Source organism: Crocodylus porosus, unplaced genomic scaffold (assembly GCF_001723895.1).
Source record: "Crocodylus porosus isolate Cpor-Errol unplaced genomic scaffold, CroPor_comp1, whole genome shotgun sequence".
Classification (NCBI taxonomy): Eukaryota; Metazoa; Chordata; order Crocodylia; family Crocodylidae; genus Crocodylus; species Crocodylus porosus.
Window position 1 is genome coordinate 181,431,184 of NW_017728886.1, and position 18,182 is coordinate 181,449,365.

The 18,182-nt window shown below is 42.2% G+C and overlaps 1 protein-coding gene across 6 annotated transcripts in view; it reads right to left on the minus strand.

Moving 5' to 3' along the window:
• The window catches only part of PTPRM (protein tyrosine phosphatase, receptor type M), a 728,011-nt gene that overhangs the window by 105,940 nt on the left and 603,889 nt on the right, over positions 1–18,182 (minus strand). For 3 of the 6 annotated variants that reach the window (XM_019546207.1, XM_019546231.1, XM_019546197.1), the window contains one exon: positions 12,204–12,242. The exons of the other annotated variants lie outside the window; for them this stretch is intronic. In XM_019546207.1, coding sequence (XP_019401752.1) covers positions 12,204–12,242 — 39 coding nt within the window. The remainder of the gene's footprint in view (positions 1–12,203; positions 12,243–18,182) is intronic. 6 annotated transcript variants of the gene reach the window in all.

Below are 18,182 nucleotides of genomic sequence, written 5' to 3' on the forward strand. Positions count from 1 at the left end.
GGCCTGGACAACTTCTAAGCACCTGGGGGCTGAACGCCCCTTGGGCTGCACACTCACATCCTGCACCACTGAGAACTACAGGCCGGCAAACTGCAAATGGCAAGGACTACTCCCCTCCCTTAACTGTGCATCCACATCCCCCCTCACTGCAGTACCATGTGCATGCTCTGTTGCTGCACCACATATACACCCTCCCTTCTACCTCCCTCCCACCCCCAACACAGCACTGTACCACCTGCTGCAGTGAGAGAAATAAGAGCAGCGGCCAGGCAGGAGTCCGTGGGCTGCAACTTAATCCCTCCCAGTAGGGTGACCACCTTTTCAAAATGGAAATGCGGAACACATGCCCACCTCTCCCCTCCCCACCCCCCTGACCAGCAACACAGTCGGAGTAGAGCCAAACTGAGCAGTGAGGGTGGATATGGGCTGTCTGCTGCAGGCTGGGGACTCCTTGCCCCACTGCCCTTTCCCTAGGAGCCCTGTGTCAGTAATGCACCCCCTGCCCACCCGGCAGCAGCAGGGGGGTACAAGTCCATGCTACCACCTCTGTCCCTACCAGAGAGTCAGGGGGCACCTTGCCATGGTGGCACAGGGCTCTTGGGGGGCTGGCAGCAGGCTGGAGAGCCCTAAACCTGCAAAGGGCAGCCTTGCATCTGCCTCCACCCCACGCACAAATCTGGAAGGAGCATGTGCCCCCTCCCATTCTGCCCCAGGAATGTATGCAGAAACAGGAAGCTGCACTCCCTCACACCCTGAATGAGCCTCTGGTAGCTCCATCCCATTCCCCGCCCCAGGACTCATGCACCACCTCAGCTGGTAGCACCCCTTGCCCAAGCCCCTACTCCACTCCATCCCTCACTGCTGGGGCCTCAATCTGACCCCTCCCCATGCTCCCCTGCATCTCTGTGCTGCCTGGCTGTATTCCCAGCCATGTGCATGTGTGTAGGCACACACATACACATGGGCACCCCTTGCAACCTGCTCCTGGTAGCCCCTAGAAGGCTGGAACACTGCCAGCCTGAAACGGGAAACCCGCCACTTCCTGTAGTTTTCTGCAGTGAATGTAAAACCCAGATCCCTGCATGACACTGCAAATCTGGGACAAATGCTGTCCAGGAGTCATGCAGCCTGGGACTAGGACTTGAGGGTCTCATTTTGGGATTGTCCCACCCAATTAGGAACAGGTGATCACCTTACCTCACAGGCTGCATGGACATGCCTGCTTTACAGAATGATCATCCCGATATGGAAAAACATGGGAATTACCACCCTGGGTTTCACAGTTTAATGACGGTGTGCATCAAAGGCACAGTGGTCAAAGGTGAAGTAACTCAAAGACAGGAGTTTCCTAATGTCAGATAGAGCTGTGCAAAGCTTCAGTTCCTTATTTGATTCGGCGGCTTAATCTCTGAATCCAAATAGAATCAGAGGACCCTTTAATTTCTCCAAATTGAATTGGAACCCTCAGAGAGATTTGGAGAGATTCAGACATAGACACAGATTTAAATATTTTTTCTACATACCTCTAGGTAGCAGGTGGCTCATGAATACTGTGATGCTGGAGCAGATGGAGTGCCCCTCAGATGTGTGGGCAGGGGGGATCCCCAGCACACTTAGCAGTAGACCTGGAAGTGGACCAGAAGCACTTCCAGTCCACTTCTGGGTCTGCCGAGGAGCACGCTGGGGGCCCCCTGCACCTCCTTGGCTCACTGACTGGTGCCTCCTGGGCCGGGGGGGGCACCTGGGGGTCCCCCCGTGGCTGACTGCTGAGCCAGGGAGGTGCGGGAGGGTGCTCTGTGTGCTCCCCGGCGGACTGGAATATTTCCAGTCCACTTCCAGGTTTGCCACTGGGCATGTGGAGGGCCCCCCCGCACTCCTGTGGGATGCTCCATCCACCCCAGTATCGCAGTGTTCACAAGCCACCCTGGTACCTTGATGTACATAGAAAATTTTTTTAAAGCTGTGTCTATGTCTGAATCGCTGATTCTCTGAATCAGCTTTGAATCTTCAGATTCAGATTCAGCCAAATCAAATTGGGGACAGAATCGAATCACTGTCCCTGATTTGGGCTGAATCTGAATCCGAATCGAATAGGGCCCAATTCACACACCCCTAATGTCAGGTAACTATCGATATTCTTTATAAATTAAAGTGAGGCTGGACCAACAAAAGCAAAAGTGGTACACAGAAACAGCTCCTTTCTACATCAAACATCCACTTGCTGTGTGTACAGAGAACCATTCAAGTCTTTTATTCCATCTTTATAATAAGACAATAGAATAAGCCAAAGCAAAACACAAATGTAAACTACATTGCTTTTCTTAGTTACACTGGGATCAAGAATGGACCAACCATCCACTGCTACATGTACCAGGCACTATTACTTAGCAGCAAGGAAGCAGTACATTTGTCTGCTTATGGCTCCCCTGACATAGCTCTAAACCAGGGGTGTCCAACCTTTTGGAATGTGGGGCTGGATCATGAACTTTTTATCACCCAGTGGGCCGGTGAGCCATATTCAAAGACCTCACAGGAAGTGGTATCACATCAGGAAGTGATGTCACATGACCTCTGAAGTTGCAAGAAGTGACAATGAAATGGGTCTAACCAGTTCAAAACTCTCCCTCTATAGCATCCATCTCTGCCACTGTTTGGGACAGGATACTGAGCTAGATGGACCATGGGGCTGACCAAACATGGCACTTTTTATGCTTTTATGTTCAGAAGCTCTTATATTCTTTGGCTCAAACTATGGCTGAGATTTGCAAAAAGGGGTAGATAGGCATGTTACAAAGTTGTCATATAAGATCTGGAGCCCTCTAAATCCCATTCATTTTAATGGAAGTTGGCCTTTTGACTCAGCTTTGAGAATCTCAGCCCAAGGTGCCAACCAAATAAGTCAAAATATATTTTGCATTTCTATGCAGTGCATCTATGTGGGGGTCTCCAAGAATTTTACAAACATTAAATGAACCTCAGGATGAGCCCAGATGGAGCAGCAGGGGCTCAGCTGCACTTTCCCTCTACCTGCGCTGGTCAGTCCCGAGCTGCACATGGCTCTGCCACCACTTCTGCTGGCTGGTGCTGACCCAGGCAGGTCTGTCCCATCCAGAGCAGCATGTGGCTGAAGCTGGCTTCCTATGTGCTGCTTGGGGCAGGAGAAGCCCAGCTGGGTCTGTACCGGCCAGCAGAAGCGGCGGTGGAGCCATGTGCCACTCGGGATGGGACGAGCCCAGCCGGAGCAGCAGGGGCTGAGCTGCATTTTCCCCCTGCCTGCAGCGGTCAGTCCCAACCGGCACCTGGCTCCAATGCCACTTTTGCTGGCTGGTGCTGACCAGCTGGGCTCCTCCCATCCCCAGCAGCACGTGGGAAGCCAGCTTCAGCTACATGCTGCTCCAGATGGGACAGACCCACTTGGGTTGGCACCAGCCAGCAGAAATGGTGGCGGAGCCTTGTGCCACTTTTGACTGACCAGCGCAGGTAGAGGGAAAGTGTAGCTGAGTCTCTGCTGCTCCGGCTGGGCTCATCCTGCCCCGAGCGGCACATGGCTACTCCTCTTCCCACACGTGCTGCGCCGGCAATGTCAAGCTGACGCGGTGTGTGTGGGAACCTTGTCCCTTCCCCAGCCCTTCAGCAGCCATAGTTTCCCGTTACAGCACTGCGGGCCTCAGAAAATGGCATATGTTGGACAAGCCTGCTCTAAACTTACATCACTGTAGTTTGTACCTGTGTAATTTTACACCTGACTTGAGTAAGTTAGACCAGTGAAGTAGTGTTTGCTATGTGCCCATTTCTGGTGTATACCAATGTAAGTGCTGATTATACCAGCATAAAACTTCTGTGCGTCTAAACACTCAGAGCAGCCTAACTGGGATATTAGGGAGGTCAGGAATCAGGATCAACAAAGCCATCAACAAAGTCTATTTTCCCAGTTACGCTCTATGCACTGGGGGCTAGAAAATTGGTGCTGGAGCTGCCATGCTGGTTCTGTCACCCAAGGATTTTACTGCTCAGGGAGATCCTTCGGCAGTGCATTAAGCCAGTTTTGTTTGCTGATGTGTACTATCAGAGTGACACAGCACAGAAAAAATACTACAGAATATAGCCCATAGCAGATAACAAAATATAAGTGAATCCATAAACACAGCTTCAGTAAAACTGAATATTTTATCCATGCTCAGACAGCTCTCTGAAGGTCAATACCAGTATCACAGGCTACTTGCAAATGTAGGAAAAAACCCCAAAAGTGTTTTACTTTAAATCAGTGCGCTCCAACACCAAGCTTATCACATGCTCAGAAGAGGCATTATGTTAGCTGCACTTGGGTTTTCCAATGTCTGTACAGATCAGGCGCTTTGGTGGGGCTTTTTTGGTGGTTTTATTTAATAGGCGATTGAATTAGCTTTAGATAAAAGCTCCAAAAAGCCTTGCTGAAGCATCCAATCTGTACAGATGCTGCAGAGTTGAGTCGAACTAATGCGCTGTTGCTTTCGATAAAACACGTTTTTTCCCCCATGTCTGCCAGTGCCCACAACAGTGAGAAGAATGGTTGTAATTTGCTCTCTCTCAGATAAAAAGGCTGTCTAAACTTGAAAGTCAATTTTGGATTCAGAAGAATCTTGAAAGCGCATAAAACTCGTAGAGAGCTCTGCACTGTAACATTTTCCTGTAAATTCTGAGTCACTCAGTTCTCCTTCCTGTTCACTTGGGTGCAGATCTTGTGGTTCTCAGTTAAATATTTAAAATCAGTGAGAGTTCTAGAGTAATGTTAGAGTAAGAACTACAGGACTGGGCTCCTGATTTTTAGTCCATCTTATATGAAATTAGAAGTTTGCTTCTATCTCACCATTTCTCATGTGGAAATATAAGTGAATCGCCAATTTATAAGTGTCTTCTCTGAATGCATAAATAGAGCCAAATACAAAAATTATGTTGTCTTACATGTTGGAACTCATGCCTTTTGATTCAGTAAAATATTTAAGCATCAAATACTAAATATTTCTGTGTACTCCGTGTGCTTAGAGGCAGGATTATATTTAAGCACCTTGCTGAATTGAGGGCAAGGAGACTATACTGTATTAGCTAATGCTATATACTTCTTGATTTTTAGGCTTACTTTATGTTAATCAATGCCATATGTTTAGGCATCTATTTTAACTCATGCATAAATGCCTTTCTGTGTTATGCTGTGCACCAGACCCTATGATGTTTAAGTACTTATATCACAAGGCTTAGTTAAACTTCATGGCACCTTTGGTTGTGTAAAATATTTTAAATAACTGTTTTTCAATCAGGCTTTCGTATTTGTGCCAATCATAAACAATTTGTCTGCATTTTAATATTTCTGTTTTTAAGCTTGCCAAACAGATATCAGAGAGGATGATTTGCATGCCTGGTACATTGGTATTTTGATGCTTCTGCTTCTAAGAAACACAGAGGGGCCAAGATGACTTTGAGAGCTAAATAAGAAAGGTATAAATAAATGAGTGAAAAAATATGCTGAAGAGATTCCATTTTAACTGCTGCAGCACTGAGATGGACCAAGGGTTGGTATACAATATGTTTATTACTGACTTGACTGATAAAGGTCCCCATAGTCCTACTCAATTAAAAATATTGCAAGGGTTCAGATTAGTTTTCCGAGTTTAGAAACTGCTGATACTCAATACTGTGTCACTATGCCAAGCACAGGAGGTGCACCACTGCCGGTGAACTGTAAGAAACATTCTGAAAGAAAACTATTGCCTGAAGCTGTGCTTAGAAGCAATAAGAAATACTCTTGAAAAGAGTTCAGAAAAGAGGTCAGAAGAGCAAACCAGTAAGTATGGCTGTTTCTTCTCCCTATGTTAGATAGGGAAAGTTGTTTCCCATACTTTTAGGAATTGACTTATTTTTTTCCTCCTTACTGCATAACAGTGTAAACCTGGCCATAATTTAGCACTAAGAGACTCAAACTTCTTTCTGCCTCATATACCAGAGGGGGACAATTATTTCAGGTGGAGGGCCGCTTACCCAGTTTTGACAGGCTGTCGAGGGCTGCATGGGTAACCCGGCTCCTTAACAGGTGCCCTGCCCCCTGGTCACCATCTTGGGACCAATATCTCAATGCCTTTGGTCCCAAAACATTGGGACATTGGTTCCATGTCCCAAGACCAGCACCGGTGGGGCCCAAAGCAGGGCACAGGCTGGCAGGGGTCTGTGAAGCTGCGCTGGGCTGCACCAGCAGGGACAGTGGGGAGCTGGCTCAGCTCCACAGAGCCCCTGCCAGCTGGGACCCCCAGCTCCTGCCCCACCTTCTCTGGGCCCCAGCAGCACTGGCCCTGGGACATCAGTGCAGGCTCCATGCTCCCACTGGCTCCCCTCCCAGTGCCTCCCAGCCCTATGGTATGGGGGAGGGGGGGCTGTGCAGTGCACAGCCCCAACCCTCTGCTTGCTGGCAGAGAAGAAGCTGGTGCTGAGCATGGGGAAAAGTGGCCCCTTGCTTGCCCCTTGGCCAGCGCCCCGTGCTGCAGCAACTCGCAGCCTGTGCGGAGCTGCCTGTGCCTGCTCCAGACAGCCCCATGTGGGCTGCGATCAGCTGCAGCAGGGAGTGCCAGCCATGGGGCTGGGGAGAGGCCGCTTTTTCCCCCCTGCGCTCAGCTTTTCCCTGGGGCCACTTTTCCCTGGGCTCCTTCCCTGCCCAGGGTCCTCCCCTGCCCTCACCCCCCCTTACCTGAGGTTCCAGCACAAAGCTGCCATGTGCCCCCAGACAGAAGCCCTTGCTGGGGCTTCCAGTTGGGGGGGGGGATGAGGCCGGGTGGGCCCTGCTGTTGTGGGAGCCCACCGGGCTTCCCCTGGGTCCTACTGCCCTTGGTTCCCATTTTTGACAGGAACCAAGGGCAGATAAATATTAGTTTTCTAAATTTTTTAGGGGCCCTGTGGGCTGGATAGAATCAGCTTGTGGGCTAGATCCAGCCCATGGGCCGTATTTTGCCCACCCCTGACATATACAGTCTTTTAAAACAGTTTCTCTTTGTAACTGTTACAGAGACACTATTAAAATTGGAAAGATTTGAAAGAACTCAAAAGTCAGGAGATAGCCAAGTAACAGTTGCCCATGTCCACATTCATATTCTATTTTTTCTCCACAGGTCAAGAATGATTAAATACAGTGTATCAGGTCTAAATCTTTATTTGCAGTGGATATAACTGCACTGTAGTTAATAAAACTACATAGAATGGAACTTAATGATAGCTAGGAACTCAGCCCCTGTTGCTCCTATAAAAGGAGTTAATTTGGGGTCACAGCATACAAAGACCTTTAGGCTCTGTTCAATTAGAGCAATGGTAGGAGCTTTCCATGGGTTATATAAGAAATCTGAATTTAGGGAAGAATCCTTATTTATGGAAGCATGTCAGTGGGGCCCAAGCTCATACTTAAGTACTTTCCTTAATCACTCTTAATTAAGTTTTAGGTCAGAATATTTCAAAATGATTGAGTTTTGATATCAATGTGTAGTTGGACTAATCTTTGCTAATTATTTTATCATCTCACTAGAGTTGGCTGGAAATTTCTGTCCTACAAAAAATGTTAAATTTTCAGGCTCTTTTCTGGCCTAAATTGGGCTGGAAATAAAAATTAAAATTTTCACAGGGCAGAAATCCCAAAATATTTCATTTGGAAAGCTGGAAATCTTTTCATTATGGTGTTTTCAAAACAAAACATGCTCCCTTGTTTGAGGGCCACATCACCTCTCTGCCTGCCCACCTGACTTAATGTGCTGCTTCCTGGGCTCTAAAGACAGCCCATCTCATGGAGCTGGAACAGGCAGAAGCTGGGGGACTGATCAGAGAGACCAAAAGGAAACTAGATCAGTGGGCAGGCAGGCTAGACAGCCAGCCTATTTTCTCATCTATTGTTTTTTAATGAATTGATTTGCAACTTTCAACAGAACATCTCCATTACTTTGAATCAGAATTTTCTAATGGAACAGTGTTTTATGCTGGAAAACCTCCGATTGCTCGAGCATGGAAGGAAATGCAAAAATACATAGCGTATGCCAGTTACAATAGTGCTTCAAAAGGAACATAAGGTGACAAGGTTGTGGAAAAGAATACCTAGTCAGCCACGACAAACTTACCAAGGTTACTTTAACTTCTTTCAATCAAATGCATCATATGTGTATATATATATAACAGATAAAGCACTGCTAAAATAGAGCTCTTTTTAGAGCTAAATTATGGTAATTTGATTTAACATCCATTCCTCTAGCTTTCTAAACAGCCAGGAGTAATGCATAGGTCATGAAATTGGGAATGGACTAAAATGCCTAATTATTTCTAGTGAATACATATAATCCATATAAAACACAGAGGACGTTTTTATAATCAATAATGAATATATTATAATTACATTTAGGATCATTTGCATAATTTAGAATGGAGTAAATACATGAATGATTTTTATGTCCATTTAAAGGGCAATAATAAAATATGAAGTAAGTGATGAGATTTACACAGAGTAAGAAGTAATGAATAATATCATGAACGTTAAAGTACAATGTTTCATCTGGGAACATAAAATCGGACCAACTCATTTTTGCAGGTGCTGTGGGAAAAGTAGGAAAAGTCAGCAGTTAAAAAAAAAATACGGAAAGCGAAGAAAGGCTCTAATCAAATATTCAATGCCTTATTTGAATAATTAATACATCAGTCTGGTGCAAATACAGAGCATACATTCAGCAATTTTCATAAAACATTTTTTCCATGTAAAGCTGCGCGTCATTAGCATTTATGAAGTTTTACCTAAACGTTGAAATAATGAGTGGGAAGGCTGCTCTGCGTATTTTTCCTCTGGAGAGTCATATCATAAATGAAAATAAATATTATGGTCTTATTCTATTCCTTAAGATAGTAATCATTAGTTCTGGAAGACGCACAGGTTTCTAAGTAAATACAAAGCCTATGCTGGTCTCAAAGTCATGGATCATGGATTTGATATTAATGAATAAAACAGAGAAAGGCAAATAAAATGGTGGTTCAATAAAAGTCAACCTGCTTAATGAGAACCAATGTGAGAGCTATTTTTTAGAGGAGCTATTATATGGAGCCCAGTTTGAAGACTGATTCCTTCCCAATGCAAAGAAAGAACTAGATAGGATAGAGAAGAACAGTGTAATATAGTGAAGTAGTAAAGTGGTATGTCTTTAGTGCTTGTTTAAGGTAAAGAAATAAAAGCCAATATCTGTATCTATGTAGACCTAGAGAACTTGGAAAAAAAGTGAGAAGAAAGAGGTTTGTTCTCCACTACAGAAGATACCATCCACATGTTAATTACTTAGATGAAATTACTGGATTTCACAAGTTCTGCTCAGTGTCACATCAGCAACTTTCATAATGCCACTCGAAAATATGTCTTCAGTTGCCTACTGTTGAGAATCATAAGGGTCCTAAAATCTTCCTGAGGAAATTGAACATGATTCTGCAGACCTTGGCAAGAATATAAGTGACCACAGATACCATTTTATATTAGGGGAATTTCAAGCATGAGACAGGAAGACTAAAACCAATTTTGAATGTTGCTGACGCTGCTTGACAGAAATAAAGGAAGACATAAGAGAAAAAAACCCCAATTCATGTTTTTAACTGAGCACAGGGGTAAAAACATGTTTAAAAAAATCAGTGACAGGTGAAATGCCACCACTCAGGTACTTAAAACAGATTAATAACCAAATAGGGGAGAAAGCAGAAGACCCTGAGGCAAATTATACCAGCTGGATTTTACATGCGAGACCAGCTATACCCAAATACTGTGGGTACATGCAGATGTTATATTTAGTGTTGATCTGCACAGATGTCCGGGGAGGTTAAATCAGAAAAAAAATGGCCAGCCTGATTTAAGTTGGTTCACCTGAGGAGTTAAATGGGGAACAGATTAGCCTGATTCAGTGAATGGCTGCACAAGTTTAGAGGGTAGTCCCAAGGCTAGGAAAGCTCAGCTTCTACCCCCAGCCCTGAGGCTGTCCTCTTTTTACCTCCACCCCTCCTCTGACAAGGCTATTTTTTATTCCTACAGTCCTCCCACCTGTGGATGGACTATTTCCTGCACAGACCCATTAACCCCCACTGCCTTCCCACAGACCTGAGACCGCTCCCTGATCCCAACACCCCACCAAATGGACCTGCTAGCCTGCCTTGATCCTACCTACCCCTCCCTTTACTCAAATTACTGACACTGGGTTCCTGGCACAGCTCCCAGCACTTGCAAACATGTGTACAAACATTCCCTATCTACAATCACATGGCTTAAAGTAAGCCGCATTTCATAGATTAGGTGTGGTAAACATTTGCATGTACCCAAAAAGACTAAGTTGTGAGTATATCAGCATAAGAGATTGGTAACTTTGAGATCAGTAACAAACAACACACTGCTTTTGTTGTTAAAAACAGCAACAACTGAGAAAAAGCATCCCATAAATGCCAGCAGTTCCTCATGCATGCAGTAAGATTCTAATGAATACTATGCAGCACATCCACCAAAGTCATTTCAGGAATGAGAATTAATTAAAATACCCCCTAGGGATGCTACACGACTCTGTTCTGTATCCAGATTTATCAGTCAAGATTGGCATTTCAGGACTTTTATGCAGTAGAGGAGTGGATTAGCGCTGTCAATCTTGCAGGTAAATCTTAATTCTAAGTGACCCTGTGTCAAAGAAGGTGAGGAGGAGGGCAGCTAAATTTAAGAGATACCAGGCTTTCACCTCTGAGCATCAGATTACAGCCTAAAGCATCTAGCATCTTAACAAGAAGACTCAGTCCTGATAAAACTGGATTAAGAAAAAAACTGGAAAACACTAAATGTTATCAGTGAGCAACCTTACATTTAAAGATTCTCCATTTGTTGAGAGCACTGAAGCCACTCAGTTAAGAAGAACTGGAGGTGTCTTCTGCTGGTACAAAACCTGGGTGAATAGTAATACAGTGCGACTAAATGAAAAGGTACTCATGTCACAACACTGGAGACAGGAGACAGCCCTGTTTGAAAGAAGTCCTAAAGATGCAGGCATTTATCCCTGATCACTTACATAATCAGAGAGAGACAGAGAAAACCTTGAAAAGGCTAGAACTAGATTCCCTGGGCAGGGGATTCTCCAGGGGAGGGACATAGATAAGTAATGAAGCCAGTGACTTGTCTAGACATACAACTCGCTCTTAAAAATAATTCTTACGAAAATTGCTTATATAGAAATCAGAAGAAGGAAGCTGCAGGTATATTCATATAAGCTTTTCTTAAATTGTAGCAGAAAAAACATGTGAGGGGAGGGAACAGTTAAGCAGGGGACCATGGCAAGCAATGGTTATGAATAATGCACAGGATATGGAGAACTTGGAAGTGCTCATCACTGCTTGCATGCACATGCATACACACACCCATGAATATTGCTTACAAAAGAAAATACATATGAAGTTAGCAAAATCTGTCCTGCTATGTGCACCGAACACAAAGTTGGCTGCAAAAATGATGGAAATTCAGCAAGATGAAGGACTGTTCGATCCCTGAACTGAAAACAAACTGGATAAAACAAATTCTTATCAACTACATTTAAATTGAAACTTCTGGATAACAGATTTTTATTGCACCCCAAATGTTGGAAACAACCTACTCTGCTGTGGGCAGTCATTAAAACATTAAAAATTGAAAAAGAATTAGGCCTTGTCTACACTGCAAAGTTATACTGATTTAACTATATGGGTACAGTTAAAGCAGTACGACGACTCTTGTGTGGATCAGTGCTGGACAAAAGCAGGGGTTTTGATTTCTGAGAAATTTGGTGTTTGGGTTTTGTCCACAAGGTCAAAATTCCCATAAGATAGTTGTTATTTTCACTGGTGCTACAGAAATCCCAGGGACCCCAGCTCTGAGAGAGACCTGCCACGTAGACTGCCTTTAGATTCTAAGACTCAAGAGACTTTGGTGTCACTGCAGATCCACAGACCCTGGAAGTTTTGGGTCTCCAGCCTTGGGGCAGTCCACCAGGAATTCAGGTAGGTTTGGTTCCATGAAAATTGGAAGAGACATTTTGGCCTCAGTGAATTGGCACTGTCCAATGAAACAAAAGTTTCGCTGGAGTATTTCTGACCAGCTCAGGTATGGACACAGTATAATGGTGCTTATGTCTAGATCAGCTGTTGCCATATAGAACACCCTTATACCACCATACCTTGTGTCTGCAATAGGGCTTGTTCTGCTGTAGCTGTAGCTGTAGCTGTGGAAAAAATAATCTGATATTTTTATGCTATTATAAGCTTCAAACATACACCTTGTCTCAGAGAGTCAGAGATTTAAAAAAAAAAAAGGCTGTTAGACAACATGTTTCATGATTCACACAAATTAAAGGAAAAGAAAAACTCAGCTAAAACAGGTGAGTAATTCCACAAAAATAATATGATAAGTACAAAGCTGGAAAAATATTTATCTATCCACACCTTAACTTATTAGGTTAATAATATTAATAAAATGTTAATAATATAGAAACTAAACCACACAGATTAAAAATCCAAGCAATGGTTTTCAAAGATAAATCTTTCCTGCACTTTCTGGTACGATTTGCACAATAATGAGACAAATTCCCACTATTTTACTCCCATCTACATACTTTTCTTATGGATTATTTTTGTCATCACCATAATAAAAAAGGGGGAGAAAGCAAGTGAAAAAAAACCCCAGATGACCTCTTCAGACACTGGAAGATGCAGCTTCTGCTGCTGTTCTTAATGTATTCGCAGTGCTACCCAAACTCCCTGTTCCCACCCAATGTTCCAATGTTTTTTTGTTTTGTTTGTAAATTGCATCCCGTGGGATAGAAAATAACCTGAACTGATTGTGGCAATTGACTGACTCAGCTGGTGCTGCAGAACATGAACTAAAACTTGTGGGAAAAAGCTATGCTAAGAGGTGAGACGGAGGCTGTTTCTGTCATAATGACCGCATGTAGAAAAATGGTACCAGCTGGGTCCTTTCAATGGCTATATGAGCTTAACAACAATAACAACAAAAAATACTTATTTTTCCTCTTGTTTTCAGGATTTCAGAGAGTCCTAGATGTACAGCACTTTAAAAATGCATACTAGCAACAGGTATGTTCCAACAGAGAACACAGAGAAAGAAAAATTTGCCTGGAAGGGAATGAGAAAAAGATTGGGAAAGAAAGTAGTCCTATTGGTAAGCTCTAATGTTTAAGAGAAACACAAGATATATTTCTGCTGGGGTGGCAGCATGTCCTTGCATGGACACCCATGGACATGCCTTACCTATCTGCTTCCACTTCTATGCTCTTAACCCAGGAACAAGCTGGAGAGGTTGCTCTGGGGTATCCTGCTATAGCTGTTCCTCAGCCTCTAGTATAATGACCTAACCAATATATTTTTAGATTTGGAGCTGATCAGCAGGAGTGAGAGGAACATTTATGCCAGACATGTTTTGTCATGGTGTAAACAAACCCCCAGGTTTTGTGATAATGCGTAAGACTAGGATCTATAGTTCTGTATTCTTTCTGTTAATTTTTCAACAGTGACCTGTGTAGATGCTTCAGAAGATAAAGTCTACAGTACCAAGTTATGTGATAACATGACCTGAAGAGAAAGTTTCCTGTGGAAATGGGGTTATCTCTAGAAGCTTAAAGATTTTTAATTTGTCTTGGTTTTATTTTAAAAAAAATGCTTCCTGTCTTGCTATAACATTGGATATTTTTGTTACCCTCACAAATGTTTAATTCTTCTTTCTTTAAATCCAAAAGCTTGCTAGGAAAAAAGTTTCCAACTATTTAGTTGGTCTAATAAAAGATATCAGATTTACGCAAAGAACCTTGTGGGCTTATGTCCTTAGACCAACATGGCTGTAATTCTTTGAAACTTTTGTGGCCTCGATAATATCTCGTGAATTTCACAAGAAAACTGGACATTGAGTGAAAAAGCATTTTCTAACTTCTGTATCTTGTGAATCCGAATTTGATATCTTCCAATTTACTTGAACATTTCTGTAATGTAAAAAGGTGCGATTATTTCTTATGTAAAAAGGTGACCAGAAACTTTCTACCGCCTATACTTACCTATTCCACCTATTCTTTACATTCATTTCTTGTATAATTTTCATATCCATGCCTCCTTCTGAAGGTAAACAATCCCAAATCTTTAAATCTCCTCATATATGGAAGTTAATTCATACCCATAATCATTCTCAGTGCCCACTTCAAAACTTTCTCCAAATCTGCTGTTTCCTTTTTGTTACAGGGCAATCATGTTAGAACTTAGTACTGCAAAGGGGACATCTAGGGTTGACCATAACAAAATAACACATTTTGAATATCCTTGCCTTGTCAACCCTAGGTAATAACTGATGCTAAAGATAAAATGTTAATAACATTTTTGCTAAATATGCTGGATATTCTTAACCACAATAAGCCTCTTGGGCTTGTACATACATTACTGTTATTGCTTTAACTGTGTTGATTTAAAGTCATACAAGTGAACTAATTAAATCCCTAGCATAAAAGCAGTTGCACTGGAAACTGGTAAATCTGCACATGACATAACTGGATCCAAACTAGCGATTGTACCAAATTAATTGTATCAATGTAAAATAACTCCCCTGCCAGAAAGAGTAAAGTTTACAAAAAGGGGTGTAGCTCTGGCTTTAGAAGTAAAGCTACACACACAGATTTTAATCAATTTATTTTCTGATACCATTTATGGCAGAAACTAGAGTGATTTTAAAAGGATCACAATTATTAGCCTTGGCTTTTCAAAGGGCTTTTAGATAATGGAAGCTCACTAAAGCCCATCATAGAACATAATGTGGTATTGATTTTCTAAGGCTTTGTACTAGTTTAATTAAAGGTGTGTTTCTAAATCAATTTAGGTAAACTAGTCTAAACTGTGTGAACACCCTGAAATCTATTTAAGCCTGTTTATGCTGATTATGCTTAATTTGGTAAGGAAACAACTTGCATCAACTGTTTACAAAAAGGGTTTAAAAGGGAATTTATGTCAAATGGTGACAACTTGGTGATGAAGCAGGCTTTAAGTTTCTATGTTGTTGGGATGCTAGGCTCCAGTAACTAAGTGTTCAATACTCTGCAGTGATCCATGTGGTCTAATGTGTCTACCACGTTGACACTACTATGCAAGTGTGAAGCATCAGTAAACTATGAAATCTAAAAGCAGGTGCGTGTGTGTGTGCATAACCTACAGAGATCACTTTCACTCTCACCACTTCCACTATCCATCATTTGTTATTGTAAAGTGGAGAAGAACTAAGTAGTAAAAATGATGAAACTACAAGCATCGGAATAAGAATCACATATTCCTCCAGGGTCAATAATATTCCTCTTACACTTGAGAACTGTGAAACCGCTCTAATATAAGCACTGGTGGAGTAGGTGTAGAGGAAACCAGATCCATGTATTCTATATCTCTCTGATACTGCTGGGACCAAACAAACCTATATACCTTTTTAATTTAATTATCTGTATATATTTTAAGGTATGGCAGGAGGATTGAGAAGATGGTCAAAGATCTGCTGTGGATTTGGTTATTTGGAAATATTTCTGAGCTGAAAAATAGCTAACAACCCGTTATAATTATTTACACTCCACTAACCCATAAACCAATGTGCACATTTGAGTCTGTAGCTTATAAAATGTATGTGTGATGTCAGTTGCTACAGATGTGCTATTAAAGACATTTTCTGTGTCAACTTTGTATAGGCATGGGTAGTTGCAAAATAAGAGGCTACAAAATTCAGTATTAAAGATTCAGAGCCTGCTCCCGCATCAGTGAAGTAGATGGGAGTTTCACCATTGGCTTTAGCAAGATTGTGTTGTTGCAGCATTTTTGTCCCCTATCAAGAATTCTAAAAACCCCAATCCTGCAAACTGCTACAAGATCATGGTCAATTGGGTGGGTGGCAGGAACTTCACAGGATTGGGATTAAGAGATTCTGTCCTGCAAAATGCTGAGTGTCCTCCAGCCTTTTGGGATTTAAGGAGGCTTGGAGTCTCTCAGGAGCACTCAAAACCTTGCAAGACTGAATCCAAAATAAGTAGGCACCAGAGAGCCTTTAGTCAGAAATGATTTTTCTGACTTCATCCAGAAATTAATAATACACATATGTGTATATGCTAAACTATTTTACTGAACTGTGACCTTAATTACTGAGTATCATTTTAAAACACAGACTGTCAGTTAAGTGCTTTGCACCCTTTTATTCTCCCAGACAAATTACTAACTGGTAATGTGCTTCTTTATTTTCCATTCAATTCAAAATATTTATTTTCATTGTGAGTCCTCTAAGAATGTTTTTGGAATCAAATTGTTTCCCTGGTGAGAGAATATAATCCTGCTGTCTTGTTAGACCAAAACTCATCTACGAAGCTTCATTCAAAACAAATCCCCTGCCAAAATATTTCTTCCTTTTCATTTGGACAGTTGTATTTTTGATATTTTATCTGTAACAAATCCCTCTACAGCTTAGACCAACCTCGGTACAGAGGAAGGTGTCAGTCTGAAAACAGATTAAAGAGCGATTCTCAATCTCAGCAGCCCTTGAACATATTGGCTGTTTTTCATTGCATATGGAACAGCAAGAGTAACAGTTCAATGGGGGAAAAAATCCACAGATATAGTTTATTTTGTCTATTCTTATCATAACTTATTTCCATATGGAAACAGAATTTTTCCAAACACTGCTACAATATTTCAAGTTCCACTCCCCTGCCCACTGCTCCCCAACTGTTTTATGGAACTCTTCATAAATGAATGGCTAGGTTTCCATTAGATTTACAATTATTATATACGGCTTATGGGAAAACACTTTCCAAAGACAAAAGTTTCAATTCTGTCATTTTGAAACAACAGGAATATAAGGAAAACTGTAAATCAGCTTAAGAAATGAAAACTGTCAAATTATTAGTTCCTTATGTAAATGAATTGAATTTGTATTTTGGAAAAAAAAATTCACATCAGTAGCTTGGTAAGGAAGGAGCCTACAGCACTATCTTCAATAAGGTCTAATCTCAGAAACATATGAAAGTGGGGCTGAAAGAGACCTCCAGATGCCATCTAGTCATCAAAAAAGATCAGTGAATTTAGATTCTTGTAAACACACACTTGTATGGCAAAAAAATGATAAAATCCATTATCATTCCCTATTTGCAAAAGCATGCATTACATAAGCAAATATGCTTTCACTCAGAAAAGGCTGTAACAGCTTGTAAGACAAATATATTAGTCAGACATTAAAAGTTTCTAAACCTGGTATGCAAAGTACCAAATTCACAAAAGGCTAGATTGAATCTGTGGGGGTGGTACACAACAACACATTCACCAGGACTACCATGAAGAAGAATCTTTCTTTGCCTTCAGGGAGGTGTGATAGTGAAACAGCTTTGCAGGTTGTAGCTTACTTTCTCCCTTTGAATCAGCTCTGTTCTCCTTGCTGGGTTAGTAAGAAGAGAGACAAAGTTTCCCCTACATCATTGTGCTCCTCTGTGCCCATCTGCTCTTGGAGTAGGTGGTAAGGAATACTGGGCAGCTCCCTCCAGTGTGTGCTGTAGTGTGGGGCGCTACCCAGGGTGCCTGGAACTATACAGGTGGGACCATAATTTGTGTATTAAAATGGTCATAAAATATTTTGAAATTTATCATAACTTCAAAACTTGTGTTTGGAATTACCAGACCATACAGGCTCTTTATTCAGTGCATGCTACCTGAGCACCCAATACAGACTATCACATGAATCCTCATATGCTTCTGTGACAATAAAATGTCCACGCTATATGTAATTTCCACCACGGAATTAATATTTTTAATGCTACCCGACTTTCCAACTCAACCCTGTTGAAACTTAATTACGTGAGTAGCTTCAGTCACTTTAGTCACCCCCTATGTCATTTTATCAGACTAATCACATAAATAAGCATGACTCACACAAATCAAGGTGTTCAGACTCAGTCCTTTAAACTGTCCTCAAAATGCAGGATGAGGTCTATTTCTATGTGTCACAGGGCCCTGTTCCTAGAAGAGCAGGAGCTGCCTGGGGAGAGCCCAAAGAGCTAGACAGGAGCCCAGGTGCAGGTTGCCATGGCAACCAGCTAATAAGGAAATTAGCCTGCACCTGCACCTGGCTGGAGGGGGCAGGGCCC